The 27,662-nt window shown below is 32.3% G+C and overlaps 1 protein-coding gene across 3 annotated transcripts in view; it reads left to right on the forward strand.

The window, feature by feature from the left end:
- LOC132923916 (transcription factor Sp9-like) overlaps nt 1-26,474 on the forward strand; it is a 70,482-nt gene extending 44,008 nt beyond the window's left edge. For 2 of the 3 annotated variants that reach the window (XM_060987924.1, XM_060987933.1), the window contains exons 2-4: nt 16,547-16,618; nt 22,806-23,412; nt 24,155-26,474. In XM_060987924.1, the coding sequence (XP_060843907.1) occupies nt 16,547-16,618; nt 22,806-23,412; nt 24,155-25,302 (1,827 nt within the window). In that variant the 3' untranslated portion in view covers nt 25,303-26,474. Of the gene's footprint in view, nt 1-7,377; nt 8,054-16,546; nt 16,619-22,805; nt 23,413-24,154 lie in introns of those variants that run through there. The other variant, XM_060987940.1, reaches the window with a different exon arrangement.
- Nucleotides 26,475-27,662: the final 1,188 nt, after the last annotated feature.

The raw sequence follows: 27,662 nt of genomic DNA on the forward strand, positions 1-27,662 counted from the left end.
ATTTATGTTATACCTGTTGTAGGCTATATACATGCAGTTTATATACTTTATGGATCGTATAGTGGTGTTCAGCGCGCGAGTAGTGAGTGCCGCATTATATGCAGGTACAATATTATATGTTGATTATAATGGAATAATATACTGAACACGTTAAGCATCTGATGTTAATATTATTGCCCATTGGGACAGAACAATAAGTAGTTTTATTTGAAAACTAAAGATTTTTCATTTTGATTTCGTTCGACTGAAAACCTTTTTATTTTTGGTATGGTACAAAATAAAATAATTTAAAATTTAAATAATTGTTAGCAAATTATTAAGTTTTGAAAATGTTCAATTATTATTATGTCTAATGATCTCTAATAAAATACAATTTTATTTATAAATATAATTAGGGGATATATATTTATAAAATATATATAATATCGATACTAATATTTATACTACAATATAGATTTTAATAATAATAAGTATATATCTTTAAAATATATAGGTATTTATCATTATTACAGTATAAATTAGAACAAATAATTTATTTATGTAAAAATGTTCAGTTAAAATATTATTCTTGCTCTTAGAAAATGTTAATATATAATAAAATATACATATTTTAAGTATCAAATTTGTCGTTTTTGATAGAGCATACAATATTATCAACGAAATAATAAGTAGGTAGTGTTATTTATCAGATGTACAAAACTTTTATTATCTAAACTAGACACACTGCATGTACAAGCCTATAGACTATATTATATGTATATATATTGTATATAGTATACTTATAAAACATATTAACATATTTACTTTTTCAAGATTAAAATCTAAAGGTTTTTGACTGGTGTTCTATAGTCATCACATTTATTAAAATATATTTCCAAATTATATTTATATTATATAGTTGCACATTCAATAAATATATATATATACCTATATGCTATACAAACATAAAGGAATTATATGGTACAATATAATTCTATTATATTAGTTATAGTTTAAGAACATTAAATAATGTATATAACATGTACACAGTAAACATTTCGTCGAACCTCTTAATAAAGTGATATCGTTAAACCACTTAAACCTTATACATTTTTACTCGATTACCTCTACTGTTTGAAAGTTATGTATGCGTATAGAGTATGTAGAATTTAGTTGCAACACTGAGCACGCCAGTACATGGTAGTTATATGGTAGTTATACTATGTTTTGTTTTTGGACAGAAGTTGAATCATGCTTAGTGGTATATGTCACTATAGGTGCCTACATCAACAGACTTACGTTGACCATATGTATGGTATATTATATTAATATATAATTATCTAACAATATCTAGTTTGTGAATTGCGTATACTATTTAAAATATATACACATTACACGTATACATTAAATGTTATGTATATATATATATATATATACCTATAATAAGTATAGTGGCGTCATTTTTAAAACAAATGAAACGGCCGGTTGAAACGCGACGCGCGAGTTTACGATGTTATACATAATATATGTATATACACGTCGGTATTTTTAATATATTTAGTTTGTTAACGACGGTCGATTTTTCCACGTCTCGTATTTAGCACCCACCAGCCAGCCGCTGCAGGACGTGCACGAATGGCCAAAAGTAGAAAACCACTAGGTATATATACTATATATATATATATAATACTATTGTGGTGTTGTGTACTTATCAGTACCTATCCATATTATTTATATTTTTTACCCATGTTTATTCATTTTACTCTCTGACTTGTCCAAACAAGTTGTGCTCCTCCTTTATAATATATTATATAATATATATATATATTTTAAGCGTCTCTGTCGTTATACAATATATACCTAATGCGCGTGTGTTACCAGTACAGTACATAAATATGCGACTTGCGTACATACGTACATATATATACGTGATCTGGGAAATTGATTACACGAAATTAATTTTGTCGGCACGCGGCATATTATATATATATAGTTATACATTATGAAAACACGAAAATTAAATATGCTACGCAGAGTATATGTATAGATAGATACGCCATGCATGTACATTTGTGTGTATACGTGTGTATCGTTTATATATAGTATATACAAACACAATGTGGGTGGTGCCGTGAGGTGGGGTGTAGTGGAGGAGATAACAGGGGAGGTACCAGAAAGCGCCTAATGTTTGGTTAACGAGCTTGTGTCTGTATCTGTGTGTGTGTGCGCGCGCGTCGAATATATATACTACGACGGTGGCGCCTTTGGGTCGTATCATTAAGCCGACGACGACGAAAGATCGCTGAAAAATCGGTTCTGATGCAGACACGACCGCTGCTGCTGAGGACAAATGATTTCCTCCTTGATGGCGGTATTTTTTTCTTTTCCCATCTATATATAATATATTATTCTCTCTCCCCTCTCGCGTTCATTCCGTCCGGCTGCCTGTCCGTCTGTTTATTCTCTCATTCACTTTGTGTACGCATATAAGAAACTGCGGAGTCCGGTCCTACGTGCCGGTTGATCTATACATCGAACCCATTACAACAGAAATACAGAAGAACAAACCCAACCGGTTTAATGTACCTTAAATATAGGGGTAGCGGAAATTGCAATAGAAATTTGGTCCGTCGCTCTCACACTGTTCCACAAACACACACACAGTCACACGTATAAGTATAATCTATAAAGGTATACCTACTATTCACATTGTAAAATTCAATTGGCCAAAAACTCGTTAAACACACGGTCTCGTCATTAAATACTCAATTATAGCTTCTTCATTTTTTTGTTATTATATCATCATCATTATCATCAACTTTTTCTGGTTTTTAGTTTTTATCTTCAACTATACTGTTTCTATATATTCGAATAATATACTATAGTTTTCTACGTTTGGTTTGTATCTGCGATAAATATTACGAGTATCTAAGAAATAAAACACATTTAGCTATAACGTAAACCTTTAAATATTTTATTTTTTATACGAATACACATAAATTTCGCATTCGTGTACTTTTAATTCCATTTATTGCACTATTATTTTTGTATAACTAGATACCAATAAAGAATAAGATATTTACAAATTTATCAGAAGTTGATTATTGTAATTTGTTAGCAATTTATTTCATGTACGACTTTTCTCACGAAATAATAGTTAAAAAAAACTAATTTTCTAAATGTATTTCTTACAAAACGGTAATTTTTTTCTCCTTTAATTATTTTTGACTATATTGTGTTGTTTAATAATTATATTGCATTATATCAGGATCATAATAACATTTTTTTTGTACGTGTGATGAAATACCTTGTACCTATCTATTATAAATGGTGTAAATAATGGATGTGAAACTATGTATAAATTTACCTTCATTTTACGTACATACCATATAGTTATTATGTAGGCATATCTATGTGTACTATACATATGTATATTTTAATAAATGTTTTATTCAAATATTATATTTACGAGTGAATTGTTTTATACTTATACAATTATTAGTAAAACTGAAGTAGAAACAAAATATTAAAAAATATTATCTGTAGTACAATAAGTATTGCAGTACAAGTATATGCATTTTTATTATATACCTATATGTTTATACTTCCTGTAGCATGCCACTTAGAGAGCGCTGAATATAGGCAAGAATTGGTTTTAAGTTAGGTTTTAGGATTTCTTATACCTACGTTTGGTGACTGCTATCGCTATTATTCAGATTAATAATTCGATTCAATTATTTTTTTTACTATTATTTCTAATAACTTATTATTATTCATTATTAAGATCAGTGGTCTCATTCGAGCCTGCACAATTTAGAGTAATCTATATAGACGAATAACGCAAACGTCCCAAACAAGTAAAACAAAACGGTATACATGTATATTAATATTCGTTTAAAAACTTTTAAATGCATTGTAATATTAATATTAAATTATTGAGTTAAGCTATATTAACTAATATAATACACTTAAACGTATAAACGTTTAAATATAACACCAATAACTATATATTATTAATACTTAAGCAGTATTTTAGCTACCTATATATATATGTTTAAATATATAGTGGCCAAATAAATAAATGAAGATTTAAACCTTTCAAATATTTATAAGTGTATTTCCTCAATAAAACAATATTTTAATTTAACATATCAATATCTAACTTTTTGAACGATATAATGCTGTGTTTGGACTGTATTCATATATAGGTACATATGTACATACAATATATGAACATAATTTGTATTACTTTGTACCTATACTTGAATTAAAAAAACTTAGGGTGGGAAATTATTAGTTTTTACATATCTATATCTATATATAATATATATATAGGTTAGGTATATATATATATATCAATATATATTTGAACATTATAAATATTAAATATATGATATAGTATTTATACATTATAAGTTGTACTTATATTATATTATAGCGTATAGGTATATTACTTATAAATTAGCATTCATATTATTCATTTTAAATTTCTCATATTGTGACGACTAATGACTACGGTCGGTAAATTAAATAATAACAGATATAATAATTAAACACTAAACATTTAGATTTTTGCGATAGTTGATACTACAAATGATTAATGGTTTTTTGTTTACGCCCAAAGAAAATAATATATGCTTTGCATGAGCGTTTTTATAACTTTAAATTAATTTAATGCGAAAATTCATCAAACATATTTAGGTATGTATTTAATAGGTTGTGGTTCATATAAATTGTATTGTTTGTAATGGATGGTAGGTATACGTATACTGCAGTTTGGTCTATATAATATGATGGTTTTCAACTATATATTGTATAAAGACTCGCAAGTCAATTATAGCAAACCATCACATTAAATATATTTACATCATCAATATTTAATTATACTTGCGTGTGCGATTTTCTGTTATATAATACGCGCTACTATATAATATACGTAGGTACGTATAATGATGTTTATATTTTCTGAGCAGATGTATATATATATCACTTAAACACAATAATATAAATGCGACAGAGCACAGAGCTCTTTATATATTTATGTCGTAGGCATATAGTAAAATTGTATAAAAATATTATATTTAAAATCATATTTATACACGAAATTAAACATATTTCATATACCTACGTGATTTACTTATTAATATATAATACATAGTTTTTTTTTGTATAAAATAGCAATATAGATAATAATTAGAAAATATATAGTTATAAATTATTAAAATAATGCAAAATGTTTCATTTGTATATAGTTATATATTATATAATAATTATTATATGCCTAGGTATTTAGTAAAATGCCTAATTTAACTATATTTCTACGACATATATATTATAGATGCGTACTTATATATTGTATATATTATAATATGTATATACCTACAATATACACTTATATATACATAATTTATATATATATATATTTATACCTACATAATCATATTATATAGTACTTATGTTTATTATATAAACTATATATTATTATTTACTATATATATAGCTCATTTATACAATCAATGATAGACATATAAATATATTACCCCTACATATTAATATATATATATATATATGCCTAGATTGATTGTATACTGTATGTTGACACGGCCAGTTATTTTTGTACTGCTTATTAAATAATATATTTTTATTTTATGTTAAAAATGTATACATTGTTTGTAACACCATAATTGAAATCATCTATAGCATATTTAAAAACAAATCAACTGAACTATAATATGCGCATATTATATCTAAATCAAAATTATTATATTATTTTAATAATAATAAAAAGATAAATTAATTTAAATTCACTTTTTATTCGTATTGTATTTTTTTATATATATACTATATATACTATATAGATATACTATTATTAGATAGGTATATATTAGATATTAAGCGAATATATAGCGACTATATGTTCGCGCTAATGCGCGTGCGTATTACGCAATATAATAATACACGTGTGTCGCAGCACGTGCTGCAAAATCGCGCGGTTTATATATAAAGCGGAATATACATTAGACCGTATGGCATATACGATATAAACCTACAATGCTGTCCATAATATTATATATATATTGTATATCGGTTATAACAATTGTGCAGACCACCTACTAAGGGTGCCGATCGGGTAATTTTCAGGGATGGAAACATCTGCAGTAGGATTTTCAATATATATTTTTAAGCATGCTTTACAAAAATAATCATTTAAATTAGTATTATATGATTTATTTCAAATAATTTATAATGATATAAATATAGAATTAAAAAAAACTGTTTTTGAATTCGGTTATTGATAATATATATATTCTCTTTCACCTATCACCCGAAACTGCAGGTCTGCTGCAGCGGCAATATTATAACGACCAGCCTATATATAAATATGATTTTAGCATACACATGTTACAGTGATATACTGATATTACTGCATGTAACTACTGTAGGTACCTATACTTAAGTGGCAAAGTAGCTATAGATATATAGTACATATTACGCCTGCTGTATTAAAATATTTAAAATATACCTATATACCTAGAATGAAATATAATTTGCGCAGTACCTTAACATATGATAGGTATATAAAAGCCGCGCTAAATTTATACAGTCGAAATATAAACGATAAATGTGCACATAATATTATTTTACATGATGCGTTTTTATAATATAAGTGGAGTCTATACCTGCTATACGTATATAGTAAAGGTACCTTTAGCCGCGAGTCATCGGATCAGCTCAAACGACCGACAAGCGGCGGTATCCGTCAAAAGCCAACCTAAAAGGTTATAATACCTACTATATGGATATTATTAGCAGATATTAACTGCGCGTATAAAATGTGTGACACGACTGCACCGCCGCATAATACGTTTACGCGCGTTTGGTATTATTGTTTTTACTAGTAAAGTAGGTACTTATCCGCATAAAATATACCTTAAGCTATATGTATGTGTTTATAATGTTTATATATTAGGTATATTACAAACGAGTATTGTATATACCGTGGTATAATGTCTTATATAGTATAATATAACGAAAATACAGCGTCGCCGCCCCGCGCGGTAAAATGTAAAATATCGATCGTCGACCGGGCGACACCGGCGCGGCGCCACTTTCGGTGCCGCGCGCCTCCTCGTATAATATTATATAGTGTCGGCGGGCCCAGCGTCGTCGTCATCGCCGTCGCCGGTGGTGGCGGTGTCGTCGGCGGCGGTGGGGGCAAAGGAGCACCGCCGCGGTGGGGCGTGTCCCGGGCGCCCCTATTTAATTGCGGTTTACTCGCGGTCGGTCGGCGGGGAAACGCGACGACGACGCACGCCAAACGTGGGCGTGTCCGTCCATTGGCCGCCGGGACCCCGATAAGCTCCGCCCACTTGTAGCGAGACGCCGCCGCCGCAGCCGAGTACGGTCCGCCGTCCGCGTACAGTCGATCCGATCGCGGTCCCGAACAGTCTACACACATTGCCCGTTTCGATATAGTCACCGCGGTCTCGCCGCGCAACGTTGTACATGTTATTGTTGTTTTCGTTTCGATTCACACGGTTGTTTTTTTTCTCTTGTTGGTTTTTCGAATTTATTATGTTTGTTATTCGGTTTCGTTTGTCGGACACCGTCTTACACGCGCCGGTTTGAAAAATGTACGATTTCCGTTGTCCGCGAAGCGAATAAATCCGTGTTACCGATACAATATAACACACGCATGCGTAATATATAATCGAACATATTTGATACGTAATAATAGTATCGCATAATGACATAAGTCGAAGAGTATCGCCGATTTTGAACGTCGCACAGAAACTATTATTTTGTCGTACGAACAATACACCGAGTTATGGTCGTCATAAGAAAACTAATATTATCATACTGACGGACTGGACACCGAGCGCCGCGGTGTACACTCTATCACGCACACTAACGCCACTTGCATCTACGCCGATCGCGAGTGACGACGTATATTTTACTATAGGTATTATCATTATACCTATTAACAGTACAGGACACACGCGAAAATAACATCATGTTGGCAGACTATCCAATATCACGCGTACCCGGTGGACCACTCTACAACACGTCTGTGGTGAGTTAACGACGAATATAAATATATATACCTAAACTAAGTACTTGCTGCGTGATAATAAATAATATCATAATGTTTTTCAGTTTTCAATAAACATCGTTTATTATTATGTACCATATTGGTACACACAAAGTACATTATTAAAATTCTATTTCAAAAATATTAATAATATTTTAAAAGTGTTATTCAATTTAATATAATAATTTGCTATACCTATATATAAATGCAAAGGTACACTTCATTATTATCTTTAAATTTTTTCAATTTACGAGTATGTTTTAAAATATATAAATGTACGTTGTTTATTATACATAATGTATATATAATGTACAGTGTAAAAAATATAAACTATAGTTGTATAGATTTAACCTACGGATCTATATTATATTATAATATACATTTATAAATATAGATATTATAATTACCTACTACAACTGCATTTTCTACGTAGAACCTATATATACCTACATAAATATATATTTTAATTTATAATACTTATACAGTATGCAGAATGTAAATAGGTAACAACTTTGGATGAATTTTTATTTTTAAATTTATGGTCAATATAGACAATTTAAAAATATAAACATGTATTTAAATTGACTCCTGTAGTTATTATTACTAACACATTCTGATGAGTGCATCTATATAATATATCAAGTTGCATACACTTTACAGTTATAACTACTCTTAATTTAATACTTTTAACTATGATAATACGAAGTGTACCTATACCTACATAAACGTGTATGAATATTTAAAAGAAAACCACAGAATTTTTAATCTAACATCTTTTTGTTTAAGCTTTTGGGTGTAGGTATTACCTACATATAGGTAATATATACTGTACATTATATCTAAATTCAATTGTATAGCATATCTAATCATTAATGCGTATATACCTATATATATAATCAGCTATTGGTACGACTTAATTACCTAATATTCCTATTTTTATACGTTTTTAATTAATTAAATATTAATAGAACATAGGTATAGACAGAATGAACTAATTTGAAAACTGTACCTAAAGTTTATTTATTTATTATATTATTTATTACTAAGACATAATAATTATGACTGTAGTTTTATTAAATATATAATATATGTATATACAGTATACGTTGTACCTATGGTTTTAATAGTTCGATTTATATATAGTATATAGGTATTTATATTTAACAGTATCTGCACTAAAACCACCACGTAATGCATACCTAATATAAATATAGCTGGTATAATTTTTACTTGAGATTGTAGTGGTTTTTTGATACGATTATTATTAGTTATTATAAACGTGGCAGTATATATTATTATTTAAATTATATACATACACATATTATACGCATATAATATATATACGCATGTTCTAAAAAAAAAATAATAAGTAAATGTATTATAAATGCAGTGAAAAACAATAGGCAATTCGTGAAATATGTGTCAGAAAATATGACGTTTATAATGTGTTTTTATATATATTCATGTAATGTATTCCGGGTCGGCGCGGGTTCAAAGGGCTACTCGACGGGGGTGCGAATCGTAAAACGAGTCTCTAAAAATTATTGTATTTTCTGGAACCAAAAAATCGCGGTGCGTATTATTATTATGATTATTATTGTCGTCTGCAAAGAAGCCGCCTTCTCACTTCTATTATATTTATATATATAAAAATACGCAATATACGTGTATATACTACATATATACAGAAAAAGAGAGAGAAATTGGAGTTTTTGTCACATTTAAATCTTGGATTGGGTCTTATGTTATTTATTGGTTCCAATTATATACATGCGTATATATAGATTGTTCTCACCCCAACTATATATTTAAGGGTAGTCTGTTATATTATAAAATAAATGAGGATTTTTGCACGTGGAAACCTTACACTACTGCAACACACTCGTATATGCTGCGTCATTTTCAATTCTGAGAATATTTCAATATCGATGTAAATACGTAATATTTTATAGAGAAAATGAAGAATGTTATTGAACAAATCAATTTATAATACTTATTTATTTAATGCTTTTATTATAGAATAAATTATAGTATCTATAGGTATATGTGGTTATAATAAAATATTATGTTTAGAATTTCTAAAATAAACATCTGTATGGTAAAATACATTGCACTACCATAAGAATCCATATATATGACACTAGATATATGATAAATTGTACAAGAACCCATTTGCAACTATCGTGCATATTATTATAACTATATTATATATATTTATATAAGTTATATACCTATATATCACTATAATAATACTATATTAATGGAGAAGTGGTTATAACTACATATTATTTAGAAATTATCTATCATACCAAAAAATATTCATAGTTGCAGTATTCTGGTAATAATTCTATTACATTACATTAAATATTTTAATATTGTTTAGGCATTTCGTCAGAAAAGAATTGGAATGCTATAAATCACGATTTTTCGGTTTCTCGGTGTTTCATGTTATTCCCTATTGCCGTTTTACTTGATACATCATATTGGTATACCTACCCCACATATGGCTAAGTATTAATATATATATATATATATATAGTATTGCGGCCACATAAATATTTAGTGGTGACACGTATACGCAAGAATATAGCCTAGTATACAAAACCGCAAAAAGGGGTTTTACAAAAGACCTACAAAATCCTGTGTGCATACCACAAGCATCATGCGTACCTATTTATATACATGTTTAGGATATTGCATCCCGCTGATACTATATTCTGTCTCGGCGGGTGTCGGTCGTCGGGTTTTAACCCTCTTTGAGATTCACTGCGTATGCGATTGTCCCTTTATACGTATATATACATATGGGCTCTTCGTCGGCACGGCCGCTGGTCAACGTGTCATCGTGGGAAAGGGTCCGAGAAACGGTTTTTGTGTGGAAAGGACAGAAAAAATATCGCTACTGTAGTCAGACCAACCAACCATAAATTTTCAGTGAAATTGAATGGAAAAAAGTTTTAAAAACATAATACATTATATATATATATATATATATATACGAAGGTATACTGTTGTTATAACGGCAAAAAGATACATAAATAGTATAGGCGCAGGTAACGGGTTTTTCGGAAGCAGTGGGTGTCGACCGTTGACTGGTATTATGGCTTTTATATTATTATTATTTTTTTTACCCAGAAAAATCTTAACGTACCTATATCGCATTAACCCTGTTTTTGCGTATAAACTATATAATATATAGGTACGTTATAACGGGAAAGAATGGGTAAGGGTACATGAGGTACCTATTTATACAACACACTTCCGTGAATATAAATATATATGTTATATTATAAAAATGTCATCAGTTAGAATGATTTGAAATGTGGGAGGCTTATATAAATATGTTGGTACCTACAGGAGACCAGATAATACCTATATTTTATAGTTTTGTATACAACTATACAATACCATATTATTTAAGTTTTTATATACCTGTAGGCTGTACCCTATTTAGATACCTATATATATATATATATATTTATATTTCACTTATATATAAAACATTTATAAAACTATATATGTATTTTATTTACGTAATATATTCGATAGATCACAATAATTCTTCACAGTACTTAAACATTTTGATATCTATTATACAAGTTGATATGACTTAGGTATACCTATGGTTTTTTATATAATTTATAACTAACTCTTATGCCCGCACATTAGTATAAGGTATACCTACAAATATTTTAATGAAACTCATATCATTCATTGAGTTCATTTGATATACGGTTGCAGGTTTAAATTGAGGGTTCTATGATGTATATATGTATATATATTATATATAATATATATAACATAGGTATAAATTGTTTATTACGGTGGTTAAACAACCTTCATGCATAGATAAGATATTTGCTAGTTTACTACAATTGGATAAATACGAATGACTGCATGCAGTTGAATATTTTCTACTATTATATAAGTATAAGTATATCAACGTTCGACATATATTATAGCGTATAACACACACACGTTGACTAAATGAGTATTAAGCAAAACTTGCGTATACCTACTATATGATTATAAGCACATTACAAGTAGAATATTAATATGTGTATGCTTTTTTTAATTTAAATATATTTACGTTTTATGTCCTTGGACGCGCCTAATGACTATTATTCATATGAGCCAACAATTTAGATTAACATTAATAATGTATTCACACATTACCTCATATCATTGTTACAGTAAGTTAACTTATTAAAGTATTATTCAGTGTAGCGAATAATTTTCATAAATAACTTTAAGATCAGATCATTCGACATTCATAATATTACCTATAGTAAAATTGTTATTTATTTAATAGGTTGATGACTATATAGAATATATATAATACATAGATATACTATATTAGAGGTTTGAACAATTGTTGACACTTGACAAAATGTGTATTTGAAAGATGTACATACTAATTTATATATAGGTTATGGTAGTGTAATTAATTATTCTTAAAGTAATATAATAGGTTCATGCAAAAATTATGTATATTTATGGTAAAATTGATTTTTTAAATGAATTATACATTCTTATATTATGAAATACTAAAATCAATAAAAGTTTTACTAGGTTTCTTTATAGTTTAAGTATATATATTCGTGATTATTATACATAATACACACATATATATATATATTATATACTTTTACTTACTAATAACACTATTTATTTAATGAGTTAATTAGCTTATAACTAAATTATTTTATTCATAAAACTTAAATTTATTTATTATTTTCAAAAAGCTTAATTACAGACTGTATATAATGCAAATAATAATTAGTAGATCAAGGATATTGCATGCGTTTGTAATGCATTTGCATATTTAGTATTTTAGTCATATTTTTGAGTTTTTAGGACATAATATTTATGATTTTAAGGTCATGTTTCTATTTTTTAGGCTATATTACAGTGTATTTGTATACATTATTTTTTATTAAACCAAATTATATTGAATTAGTAATTATGTTTCGAAAAAAATATACAATCATTCTCATCGAACCAAACTAAGTGGAGTTTAATATATTTTTTTATAAAATAGTTTTAAAATATATAACAAGTTTAAATTCAAAATTAATTCTTTGATAAAACAATACCAAATATATTTGAGACGTATTTGTGTACCTATAATATAGCAGCTATTTAATATTATTATAATATAGCGACATTAGGTGGGTTTTTGTATAGTGAATGGCATTTCAAAAGCTCTTATTGTTCCAATTTTAAGTATTTAGGTATAGGTTATAATATTATGTGAATAATTAATTGTTCATGTATGAAACGGGTTGTAATCTATATTATCTTAACAATATATAAGTATAATTTCTTTGTTTTCTATCTATTTAATAACTAATTTGTTTAGGTATAACTACGATAACTTATGTCGAAAAATCATAGAACAATAAAAGTATTTTTATTTTTTTCATTATTTGTATAATGTATATAAAAAATTAAACTCTTATATTTATATCGCTACGCACAATCAACGGCGCCGTAGATTTAATATATAATACTATTATATATTACTATAATATAAAAAAGCAAACCGTCAGAAATCGTTGCGGCCTCCGGACACAATAATATTATTATCCATTGCGGGCTGATTACGCCGACACGATTTCAAACCTCGAGGGGCTGCTAATTCTCGCGCTCGCCTATTGTTCAGGCCTTTGATTTTTCTTTCTTTCTTCTTCATTTTATTTTATTTTTTTATTTTATACAACACACTTACTTATACAATATTATATATACATTATACATATATTTTTATTTTTTTCTACATGCATCATTGTTGACGGAACGTGCGCGTTCACAGAGACGGGTTTTGAACCGCTATCAAAATAAATTGCGGTCAATAAAGACTGGAACACGGGAAACGGTGGTGGCTGCACGCGATTTTAATTCACTTTGTATAGAGAAGAAATCTGCCCCTTTTCATTCTGTTGACGTTTCGCCCGTCAAATCGTTTGACACTTGAATGTGACGGTGCAGTGCACGCGGAATCCTCTTTTGAACAAAAAAAAAAAATAAGAAGAAGAAATAATAATAGAATAATGTAACCGCAAAAAGATTCAAACGAGATTTGACAGAATTAAGGTCATCTTGCTCCTTTTTGAAGTGATTTCGTAAATTCCGAAATTGCAGATAAAACCTCGCGCGGTTAATGTAACACATTTAATAGGTATAATAATATTTTACTGTGGTTATGTGCATCAGTTCTCGCGTGCACTATTATTTAAATATTATATTTTTAGGTATATTTGTGTTACAATAATAATACGTATGTATAATGTGTGCTATTGTAAGTTTTTAGATTTGTTGATCAATCGATATAGGTAATAATATTTTGTTTTGTATTTCGTTGTTTGTTGTAACGACTATTTACACTCGTGCTGCATGTGTTTGTATGTCTGTTGGCTATACACCGTGGGAAATCGCCCGGGGATTAATTGTTTTTAATAAATCGATTGAAGAATATATACCTTAATCATTTCGATGATGCGTATGCGCGGTAGGACTTCATTCATAATAATGTTATATATATTTAAATAACAACTGAATCGGCCCCGGGGACATAATTAACCACGTTTTCTTATTAAAACTCGATATTTAAGTTTAACCCTATTTATAATATACGACCAAATGACTTGTACGGATGTTTCGTCAGTCGCTTCTGTTTTCTCGTTTATATTTTAATGCTGCTGGTCATAACTATATGCATGGAAGTACATCACGTTAGAATTGAAACCAATATTAATAACTCAAAATATAATTAGAAAAAAACTTAAAAATTACTTCAGGCGATTGTGTGTGAATGATAAATATTAATATAAATGTATATCGTATAATATATAATATATGTACACAATGAATATTTGCACTTGTTACAACCCATTAAAAAATATATAAAATGCTACTGTAATATTGTTTCCACGGCGGGCGCATATGTCCTTAAGCGACCGTTGTTTTATTTTTCCACGTTGAAGAACTAATTAAAAAATAAATATCCTTATCCATACCAGTTCTCACTCCTTGCCATCAATTCTCGCGTGAGCATTATTATATATATATATTATATATTATATATGTACATCTGTTCGAGTATAATAATATTATTCACGAGGTGTAGCGGATGATTCATATTATGATGTGTTTTATAACATTATATTACTATATATACATATAATATATTTTATATTGTTGAAAATGTTCAATTGGCAATTGTTATTTTTGATGGTCAGTTGTTATTATAGTGCCGGTCTCTTGTAGAACATATACCTACGCATTTTCAACAAAAATCTGACGTTCTCAAGCTGTGCACGAGAACCCAGATCATTTTAAGTAGACGTTTCGATCCAATAAATATATTTATACGTGTTGTATAATATGTCGGAGCCCGTGAGCGGCATATTTCGAATGATTGAAAATGGAATTTGGAAAAAAGTTTTTTTTCGGACCTCGCGTAAATCGGTAGCCTAGCCAAGAAAATAAATATTTGATACACTATAATCGATACAAACTCTATATCTACCTACGATATTACAGATCTCACACACCACGCACATATATCATTTTTATTAATATTATGTGTTATATACATACCTATACGTCTTCGGCGGAAAGAGATAGCGACTAATTCTGAACGAAAGGATTTATGACATGCGTTTTGTCCGAAACACATGTTTTTTAGCTAAAGGCGGTATTGTCGAGATAGTAGTTGTGAGCCCCCATTATTGAGTACACTTATATACATATACACACGTATATATATATATATGCGTTAACTTTGATGGTGTGCCGTCAAATTATTCATGTGTAAAATATGTATATTACGCCCGGAGGATGTATTAATGAACCCGTTTTTTCGGGACGACCTTCGTTTAACGGCACGGCCGCTGCACTTCATCGTTGTCGCGTTTCCGAAAAACGCCTTAGCTGTCGCCAATGTCGTCTCTCGTTGAATTTTGTATAATATACATATGCGTATGTGATATTATAATTGAAGAGCAAGGATGAGTGATCTATATGTATATATATGTATAGAGAGAGATAAAAATCAAAAAAAATATTTATATTCCTAGTAATAATGATTGAAAAACATTTTATACTATTTATTATAATGTGTTACGGAATAATATATATTTGTTACGTAGGTATCATATTATATATAAGTGAAATGCTGAATATTAATATATATTTTGAATACGTTTCACCACGGATTGTCTTACACGATATAAAAATAGTGAAGTTTGTTTATAATTGACGCAATATTTTCTGAAAACCCCCACGTTAATATTCGCCAATACTTTATGTCTTTATAATAAACATATATATATATATATATATTATAAGTACCTACATTACAATGATATGGCCATATTATAGATATGATAATGTTTATATAGTACCATTATTTTTACCTATTAATTATTATGCGTTTTGCTAATCGTTTTATTATTCATTGTGTGTTTACAGGTTCCCGATTTCCAAAGCGCCTTAACTGGCAAATCTTGCAATGAAGGATGGCCCACCGAACAAGAGATAATGGTGAGTTGCCCGCCTTTCCTCGTACATTTTTTGTTTTTAATTTAGCCGCCGTTTTTCGATTAGGCTGCCGGTAGAAAATGGATTTTAAACGCGTATACCCATCACTAAAAGCCCCGGGCATGTATAATGAGAGTAGTAAAACACTCTGTACGCATTACAGTATTATATATACATATATGATGTATAGTAGAGACAGAAAAAGAAAATTATAAAAACCGCTTCATCACGGACTGTCGGTGTCGAATCTTTGAACCTTTCATGACATGTGGCGCCACCTAATCTGGTGATGTTATAACAGAATGGAAGAAGCCATTCTACAAGTAAATAATAACTTTAAAAAAAAAATGACGATAGAATCTCCTCCTTCACGTCTACAAAGTATTAACAGTGTACAGCTAGTATAATATATATATATACTAACATTGTCATTTTGTTGGTATAAAGTGTTATATGGGTGACGTGTATACTGTGTATATATATATATATATTATAGTATAAATGAATTGTCGTAAGTATAAGTATACGCATAATGCCATTTTTCCATTGTAGGTATAATAGGTATTTATATTATTACATTCAAACAGTATCTTCGTGGTTTATTTGTTTCGAAATAATTAAATTTGTTTTTAAATTATTAGAAGTACATCATAAATTATTTATATTCATTTACATGGTAAAGATTACAAATTAACATTAAATAATAATAAAGTTGCAGTAGAAAATGTATGCTCTTATATCATCGTACGTATACAATTCTGCCTTGAACTGCGTGTTACAGTCACTGGTCACTAAAATAGTGACAGAGTATTAATAAAAACAAACTAATAATATTAATAACACCCTCTCTCACCAGCGGTTTGGCGTGAGTGTCCCTATATAATATCTCTCTCGTTTTCCATTATAAATGTATCTAAAGCACGCCATACATTATTCGATCCCTAAAAATTTGAAATTCTTACGACCGTTTTTGGGGAGGAATATCATTATATTATTATAATATGATAAAATGTATATGGTGATTAAAAACATTTTGTGCTGATTGACTTTTTATCGGTTGATATATATCGTTCATCACATTCACAATAGTAAATAAAAAAAAAATCGTCTTATTGAATTTCATTTTTTTTTTATTATTTTCATTATTCACTCTTTATACACTTTTGCTTGCCGCCACAAACCGCACAATCATCGTCATTAAAACGAGCACACATTGATAAAAAGAAAAAAAGAGTAAAAATAGTGTGTATATAATTAATTTTATGACGTCGTCAGATATAACGTTGACTAATGGCGCGGCTTATCTCGTGATCTTTTTGTTAGTTAAAAGAATATAAACAAGGTGTGCCTTCTTCTTCTAGCACCTATGGGCCTCAGGAACTAACGGGTTCCTGTTCGTATATATTATACTATATACTGTAGTCTATATATACACACACATGCACACACACATATATACACATGCATATACGTAAATATTGTATGTATATATTCTATGAACGGAAACGAGAGTTGATTGTATTGAATTTTTTTTACCAATTCTTTGAGTTCATATTTGAGTTTTTTTTTTTTTTTTTGTAAATTTTTTACATTCTAAAATTATCATATAAGTTGCGTGGGCTGCATTCACATAGTATAATGTATAACGTGAGTAATTTTCTACGGTTAGTACAAAAACATTCTTATTAAAAATACGTAAATAATGTAATATTGTAATTAGCCGCGTGTATATATATAGTATACTATACCTACAATTGGTACCTACGTGAAACAATTTTGTATTATATTAATATATTATACCACGCGTGTGCATACCTCTGTACCTATATATATAATACATAACTGAAATAAACCACCGGTGGTTTTCTCATTTACTTTGAAATCGACATAAATTTTGAAACATATTAAAACCCTTGCACATTAAAATTATATGAATGACTATAGTTAGGTAATACCACCATGCTTTTAAATTATTTAAATATTATACGTTTGTTATAGGATTTATGGTGTATTTTATAAATTTGACAATATTATTTATAGAAATTGCACTCGAATGCATCAAATCCATATATACACTTTGTATATACGTTTTTATTTCGTACAGTCCAATTGAATACAACGCGCAGTGGAACAAATTTGTCGAGAATCGAATATATTCGATTAAGAAAAACATCATTGTATAATTCTTGAGAGCGCGACAGGTGTATGTACAGGATTTTACCTTTCGGACAATGTGACATTATTATTATTGGACGGTGGCGGCTGTTCGTTCCGAATTTTATTGAAATGTTTACGTTTCCGTGGTGACAATAACGCGAATATCCGGTGTTGGGTTACGCGGCTGTCTCTTCTTTTTCATCTTCGTCAAATTCATTTTGACCCTGCTGATTTTCCGATGATCATTTTTATTGCTCCACGATTTCGCCTATAATCTTGTCCCGGCGATTCAGTCGATAAACGGCATACAAAGATGATGACGATAAATATATTGCTGTAATGTCTTCCGGCCAAATCATCAGTGCGTTATACATCTTATATATATATATATATGTGTGTGTGTGTGTGTGTGTGTGTGTGTGTATGTAGGTACAATGTACATACACAAAACTGCAGGCATCGCTTCAATTCCATAATAAATTAATAGAAATGAATTGAAAATAATTACAAATTTTGTAAAACAACGATTACAGTAATGTGCAGACATTTTTTCTGTATACGTATAGTATGCACTGCAGAGTAAAAATATGTGGTTTATGAAATTGTACGAATTTCGCATGACAGTCGTGATGATCAATAATATAAAATAATCATAGGGGCGCCGGACGAATGAATGGGTTGTCAAATTCGCTTGAGTGGTTATTTTTATTCGTCGTTGTAGAAGTGTATAATGTATTATTGGGGTTCTAATATGACAGCACTTTGTGTGTAACGATCACAAAGTGACGGTTGGACAACGTCCGTCGATAAAGACTGTCATTGAAAATCGTATTTTTCTTTCGGTATGTTAGCTTAGCACATCGAGTCGAATGAATAATCAATAATATTAATAATATTATTATCATATAATATTATTAATATTATTGCAATTTAATGGTGTTTACGTTTATTTACGTTTATAATATATATGCCGCAGAACTGCGTAACGTTTTTACCTATTTAATTTCATGCTAATTAGATTTAAATTAATAAACACATTTCGTATTTTTGTTTATTGCGGCCGATACAATAATTATCCTTCAAATATTTACGATCAATTATTTTTTTCTCTACACAATAATATTGTATATATTATATTTATATATGCGTGTTATATTTAGTTAATTCCAACATATTACGAGAATATATAATATGTAAATAGTAAATACATATTAACTAATTATATTACAGAATATAGATTTAGCAAAATTTTAAGTGTAACCTTATGTTATAATATTTCGTGATATTATAATATATACAAGACTGGTTTTAGATTATTTGTGTAATCTTTAAAGTTTTTTTCTAATCTTTTTACACAATATTTATTACATGTTAATATGTTATGCATAATTATTATTTATTGATAGTTACCTAATTAATATATTTTGACAATATTGTGCGCGTATAAATATAAAATATAATGTGTCAGAGAAAAAGAGGATGATAATACTCAATGCTGTAAGGGTACCTAGTTAAATTCAATTGAAAATATGTTCCCATACATACATTGTCAATCGCTTATACATAATATAATAATTTCAAAATCTTATGAATGAACGATCGTGACGAACAGTGCAGTCTCAATATAATACTCGTTGTGTTACATTCGAAGAAGTGTTCGTTAAAAACTATTGAACAAATTTCTGAAATCGTTAAATATTTTTGACATATAAGACGATTATTAAAAAAAATTGATTCATTTGTCATTTTTAAAAATTACAATCGGTGCTTTTCATTATTATATTTTATTGTATATGATTTTATTCTTTGCTACCTTTAAGTGTTGAGATATATGATATTTTGTGTAATTTATCATTATAGCTTGTCCATGAATCCAATATAATATCAAATTGTAACATTTTATACTTTGCCTATATACGTATTTGCTATATTGTACTTTATGATGATATTTAGGATCATTTGATACACTCAGGAATTTAAATCGATTATCGATATTTCATCGTCTTTATAATATTCGGTACAAGACTCTTTCTCTGTATTATAATATAATTGTCTACACCACATGTCCGCTTAGATTTGAACCTGCAGCAGTCGTTATGTCCATTATTTCAGTTATACTCTTATACTTATAGTAGGTAAAACTCGTATGTGTATTCAATATATATATAATGTTTTTTTCGTTTTGTCAGTCGGTAGTGCCTATTATTTTTTCAAAGCCTTATTATAGAAAAAAAAAATGATAATGATTCGATACACAAAAATAATAATACCCAACGGTTCTCTTCTGTCGTGCGTTCGATATGTTTTGGTACCTATATATACTCGTATAGATACATATATTACAAATAGAACGAAGACGGTGCAGGTTAAATTTGTGTTTGTAGACGTCGTCGGTTCTATTGACCATTACCAAGCTATTAGCTGTCTAGTATCGAGATCAGATTCAGATGTCGTTTTTTTTTGTAATAATTTAAAAACCTAATTTATTTAAAACGGTTTACTAAAATATAAATATACGTACACGTTTTATATATTATGTAGGTAGTCTATATACACTTCCAAACACGTTACCGCGTAGACAGCCGTTGGGCGCATTCGCATTCTGAATTGTGCATATACGTATTCGTATATGTGTGTTGTGTGTTTAATATAATATCATAACTGTTAAATAGAAATTGAAATGAGGAAGTGTGTGGGGTGGTCGTCTCGCGTGCGATGTTAATCACGTGCGCACGCGAGTGTTCGAAAAACGAGATCCGTCATTTGCGGATGTGAAGGCAGAAGACTCAAGTTGCACTAAGATTCGCTTAAACGTCGTGGTGTCGTACACTTCGCGGGAACGAGTTTTGTACCTGTCGGTCGAAAAAAAAGAAGTAAATTAGTAAATATTTATAGGTCAACTATGCGTATAGTGTGTATAAAATAATATAAATAATATAATATACAAGTATAAACGCGTCAGAATTTAATACGTCATTAATTTGTAATTACATTCGATTTTCCTGTAATATTATTTAATATAATATATATTTAAGTAGGTACTATTTGAAACGTGCGGAATATTGCCGCGTATATACAAATGCAATTAAAATATAGGTATTTTTTTTGCATAGAATATTATTTTCCGATTGCTGTGATATTATTGTGATATGGTTCGAACATTTGTTTATTGTGTAGTATTATACCCATGTTGGTCTATGGGACTATGCAGCAGCCGGTCGTACGAATAATGCGCGCAATAGCTAAACTATGTAAATCTCGTTTCGTCGGACAAACTGGTTTTGAATATTATTATGATACATAGAAGTATAGAACGATCACTGCTTCACACGCCACGTGCACCGTATATAATATAGTTTCATTGTAATTAATTTCGAAAAACTGTGCGCTGAACTGCGTTTACGAATTTCGACGTGTAGTATTATTATACTATTTTACGAGCCCGTATAATAAAAGTACAACTGTTGCAGCTATAATATATTATACATTCGAATTGCGACCACGACTCGTTTACGTGATTATTTTCCGGTCAATATTGTTTCTGACGTAGATAGGTATATTATATATTTATTTTGTACTATTTCGGGTATTGAATAATATATCATTTACATATATAACTGTATAATTACTGGCCACCAAAACGCGTTTACATCGCGCAAAACATTATAATAACTGCACAGTCCGACAAATCATCATCGCACTAAAACCACTTCACAGATTTGGCACGAAACGTCGTTAGTCACACGCCGATGACACGCTTCGTTAACGCGCGTTATACACGTATGACGTATCCATATTTTACACGTATCAATATAGATGTAATGTATGTCGAATGAATAAATCAATACTTAAAGACGTGTACCTAGTTATTCGTTTTCGGTCAACACAATATTAATAAACGTGTAGCGCAGGTCTCGTTTAATTACAGTGGTGCTTAATCGTTTTACGCAAATTACGTCCATATATGGTCCATCTATATAATGACTGCGTATATACGGATGTACTAACCGGAAACTCGTACAATTTGTTTCAGGAACATCCCGGTTTGAGGAACACTCCGCTAGCTATGTTGGCGGCTCAGTGCAACAAGTTGCAGAGTAAATCGCCACCGCCGCTTGCTGACGCGGCCGTGGGTAAAGGGTTTTATCCGTGGAAGAAGAGCCCGCAACAGCAGTCCACCGACATGTCCGGTTCACCGCTACAACAGCAGCAACAGCAGCAGCAACAACAGCAACAGCAGCAACAGCAACAGTGCCAACAGCAACAGCGGACGTCGTCGAGCGCGGCCGAGTCGCCCAGGCCCGTGGTCACGTCCACGTCGTCGGCCCCGTCCACGCCGGTGCCGACGGGCGCGGGTTACCCGCCTCCGCCGCCGCCTCATCACGGCAACATATACTTCGGCGGCGGTGGCGGCGGCCATCAGGCGCTGGCCGCGGACAACAACGGCCACCACCATCATCACCAGAGCCCGCTGCTGGGCAAGGTGGACAATCACAGCGCGCTGTACGGCCGCCATCCGTACGAGTGGCCGTTCAATTCGATGGGCACCGCCGGACACCACGCGCCCGCCATCAAGACAGAGTCCGTGAATCCCGCTTGGTGGGACGTGCACGGCAGTGGATGGCTGGACATGAGTGGAGGTAAACATTATGTGCATTTATTTTATTAAACGATTTATTATTATTGGTCTATGATGATGATGTTGCTGCTCTGTAGCATTATAATGATGACGTACATCGTCGTTCGTCGTATATTTCAACGGCATCGTGCATGCGAGATATACGAAAAAATAAATAATTAATGTAAAAATACGGTCGCGATTAAAAAATTAAAATTAAAATAATCGTAGGTACCTACACGGGTAATTTGTTTTTGAAATACGGCTGGTTCGGCGCGTATACACACTCACACGGACGTACGCATGTATACGCGCGAGGTCGATTATAAATGCGCGCGAATCGTGATCCGCTACTATGTATACGTATATCATAACATGCATGTATAATATAATATACGATACTTCGACGTTTAAATGATTCCTTTCACATTTCATAATCGCTCGCGTATACACTGCAACATTACGGTATAATTTGAATATATCGTAATTTTTTTTATTCCGGACGTTTAAAACGCGACTTGTTTACGTATATTATACCCGTGCGCGTGGTATGCGAGATTACGAATCGTTTGATATCGTAATTTTTTTCTCTGGACGTTTAGAAACGTGACTTATTTACGTAGTATATACGCTTATGCGGTACTCGAGATACGCAAAATATTCGATGATGACAATATACTATCATAATCGTAAATTTAATATTTAATATTATGTCGACGAGTTTTGATTATTTTGGTATTTTTTGTTTTTTGGTTTTCACGCAGGCATGCACGCACAGATGGCCAATTACGCGGCGCAGTCGGACTACTCGTCGCTCAGCCACTCGTTGGCCGCGTCCAACACGGCGGCCGCTCACCACCTGTTCTCCAACCAACACTTCTTGCAGGACACGTACAAGTCCATACTGCCGGGCGCGCAGGGATCGTTCGGCCTGGGCCACCACCACCACCACCACCCGTCCGTCGTAACGTCGTCGTCGTCTTCTTCGTCGGCCACGTCACCGGGTTCGGCGTCGGCGGCTGCCGCAGCCGCAGCCGCTGCGGCCGCAGTGTCGGCCGCGTACAGCGCGGCCCCCCAGACACCGTCGCCGCGCACGCAGCGCCGGTACACGGGACGGGCCACGTGCGACTGTCCCAACTGCCAAGAGGCCGAGCGCCTGGGACCGGCCGGCGGCCACCTCAAGAAGAACGTGCACAGCTGCCACATACCCGGTTGCGGAAAAGTGTACGGCAAGACGTCCCATCTGAAGGCGCATCTCCGGTGGCACACGGGCGAGCGGCCGTTCGTGTGCAACTGGCTGTTCTGCGGCAAGCGGTTCACGCGGTCCGACGAGCTGCAGCGGCACTTGCGCACGCACACCGGCGAGAAGCGGTTCGCGTGTCCCGTGTGCAACAAGCGGTTCATGCGGTCCGACCACCTGGCCAAGCACGTCAAGACGCACAACGGAAACGGCGGCAGCAAGAAGGGCAGCAGCGATTCGTGTTCCGATTCGGAAAACAGCCAGAGCGCGGCCGACGGTACGTCTCCGCACAACCAACACCAGCAACAACAGCAACAACAACAGCAACAGCAGCAGCAGCAGCAGCAGCAACAGCAACAGCAACAGCAGCAACAGCAGCAGCAACAGCAACAACACCAGCAGCACGTGCAACCGTTGCACATGGCCGACATGGTGGACGTCAAACCACCGTTGCCCCTGGGCGGACCGGCAGGTCTGGTCCGATGGAGTCCGGTAGTCAGTTCCGTGGGTTCCGTGGTCCCGTTGTCGCCGCCGTCGTCGCACGCCATCGGCTCGTCGCCGTTCCTGTCCGTGCAACAGCAGCACAACAACAACAAGGAACAGAAGAGTTTCTGCAGCTGGACGAACGCCGCCGGCAAAGAGCCGAAAATGTACCAGGAGAAACTGGAATGAGCGTCGCCCCCGCCGGTGCAGCTGCCACCGCCGCCGACTGTCGCGTTCGGTGGCGGCGGCGACCGCGGCACCGGCGGTGGTGCTACGCCCGGCCCACAGTTGTTTTCTAGTCTCCAGCAGCAATACAAAAACGGACTCCAGCAGCACGACCACCAGCAGCAGCAGCAGCACAATCAACATCATCATCATCATCATCACCTTCAGCAACAGCAGCAACAGGATCAGCAGCAACATCAGCATCAGCAGTACCTGCAGCAGCACCATCAACTGCACCACCAGCACGGCAGCAACTTGGTCACGCATTACGCGGCCCTCGGCAGTGCGTTTTACACGTACTGACCATATTTATGTAATGGGAAATGCGATAAAATTGCAGTCCGGTAAATGTTTTTCACATATATATTTATATATAGAAATGATATTATTATAAAAATTACAAACGTTTTATTTTCCACTTTTAACACTCGCGGCGTGTTTTTTTAACGTATATTATAATCTTTATATATAACTGCGTGTCGCCACTTTGTACATAATATATTATTATCATATAATTCAATATTATTATTTGTACATATATTATATCTGTGTACATAATTCAATGTTTTATTGTAAAAAAATCAAAAAAAAAACAAAAAAAAAAAAATCGTATTATTATTATTAACGTTTTTATTAGTGTTAAACCCGACGAAGTATTTTGTCCGCTTCACGTGCATATAGGGTAAACGAAGTTAAAATAAAATCTTATATATCGTGTATACTTATATATATATATACCTGTTTAAACGATTAAAACAAATTTCTTTTTTTTTATCATTAAAATATACACCGCGGTTTACCTATAAATACGTGGCCGACGACCGAGTATGCCGTTGAACCACAGCCGCTTTTGTACTTATATATATATAATCGCCGTTATCGATTTACTCAACATACAACAAAATGATATACATAATATTGTATTGTAAATATGGTTGTTTATATGCGTAAGAACCGTGTATAGATAATAAATAAAAAATGTTCGACGTTTCTATACATATATACAATAATATATGATATGTATAATATATTATATTATATAAGTACTGTATTTTTTATTACCTATATATATATATATATTATATGCGTATTGATAATTATACGAAATAAATTATAATTTTTTTGTTGTCTCATAATTGGAATTATTTTTCTCTTTCCGCACTTCGTGTCAGCAGTAATATACATGTTATGTGGAATGTGATACGTCTTACGTTATATGCTTGCCCTTTTATTGTATATATATGTTATATAATGAATAAATAAATATATATATATATACACATACATACATACGTGCGGGTTTTTTGGTGTGTAGGTGGTTTTTTTTATCGCCTTTCCGTGCCCGCAGCCATTGTGGTTTTTCTAACGAAAATAAAACCTTGACGACGAAAAGCCAAACACACGACACTGTATATATACCAGCGCGGCCCGGCTGTGCAGCGTTAATATCCATATTATTATTATATTATACGGACGCTGACAAGTATATTATATCATATTCGTGGCGTGCATCGTGTGCAGTGGCGTACATTATATGCAGTGTGACACGCTATCGCTATCCCGGTCGCTGTGCAGTAATCGGACGCGCTTCCCATACGTTTTATTTTTGAAATCTACGACGGACATTTCGAGGAAATAAAAAAAATCGCTCGTCCTCCCGTGTGTATCCGTATTTATGGGAAACGTGTATACGCGAGCTTCACAGAGATTATATTATTATACGTACTGCATTGTGCATATAGAATATTGTTAATCTCTGAAATATTGTTTTCGATCAAAATATAAAAAACCTATGAACAAGATGATACAAACTCGTCAACACCTACACCGGCGAACGTCTTATCTGTTTTAGCGCTCCTCCCACGCACGGCGGTTTTCTAAATATTGTCGCATTATTTCTACGCGCATCGTGGTAGCTGTTTTTTTGTTTTAAACTTATCTTAGCCACTCGCATTATAATACTAAAAAATATGGCGCACACATATACGAGATGACACGCATGCGCGTAAATCGTCGTATTTGTCGCTTTCCACGGTTAGCCCCAGACACGTGTGCCGTTCAATCCATATAAATACATATTATCAAATAAAATAATATAATAATACAATATGTGCTATAGGTATGCGGTCGCGTTCATGTTTATTATGGCGCGGTCGATTTACGATTTTATTTGTTTTCCGTCCCGGCCGATCCCCGGAAGCTGTGACGAATGTATACCTACTACCGATGAAACGCCATATTATATGTATACACGTGAGTATGTAATGCGTGCACTCGGAAAATGTTCCGCCAGAACTGCTAAATATTAATGGGTAAAAAAAAAA

Source organism: Rhopalosiphum padi, chromosome 1, assembly GCF_020882245.1.
Source record: "Rhopalosiphum padi isolate XX-2018 chromosome 1, ASM2088224v1, whole genome shotgun sequence".
In the NCBI taxonomy this organism is placed as follows: domain Eukaryota; kingdom Metazoa; phylum Arthropoda; class Insecta; order Hemiptera; family Aphididae; genus Rhopalosiphum; species Rhopalosiphum padi.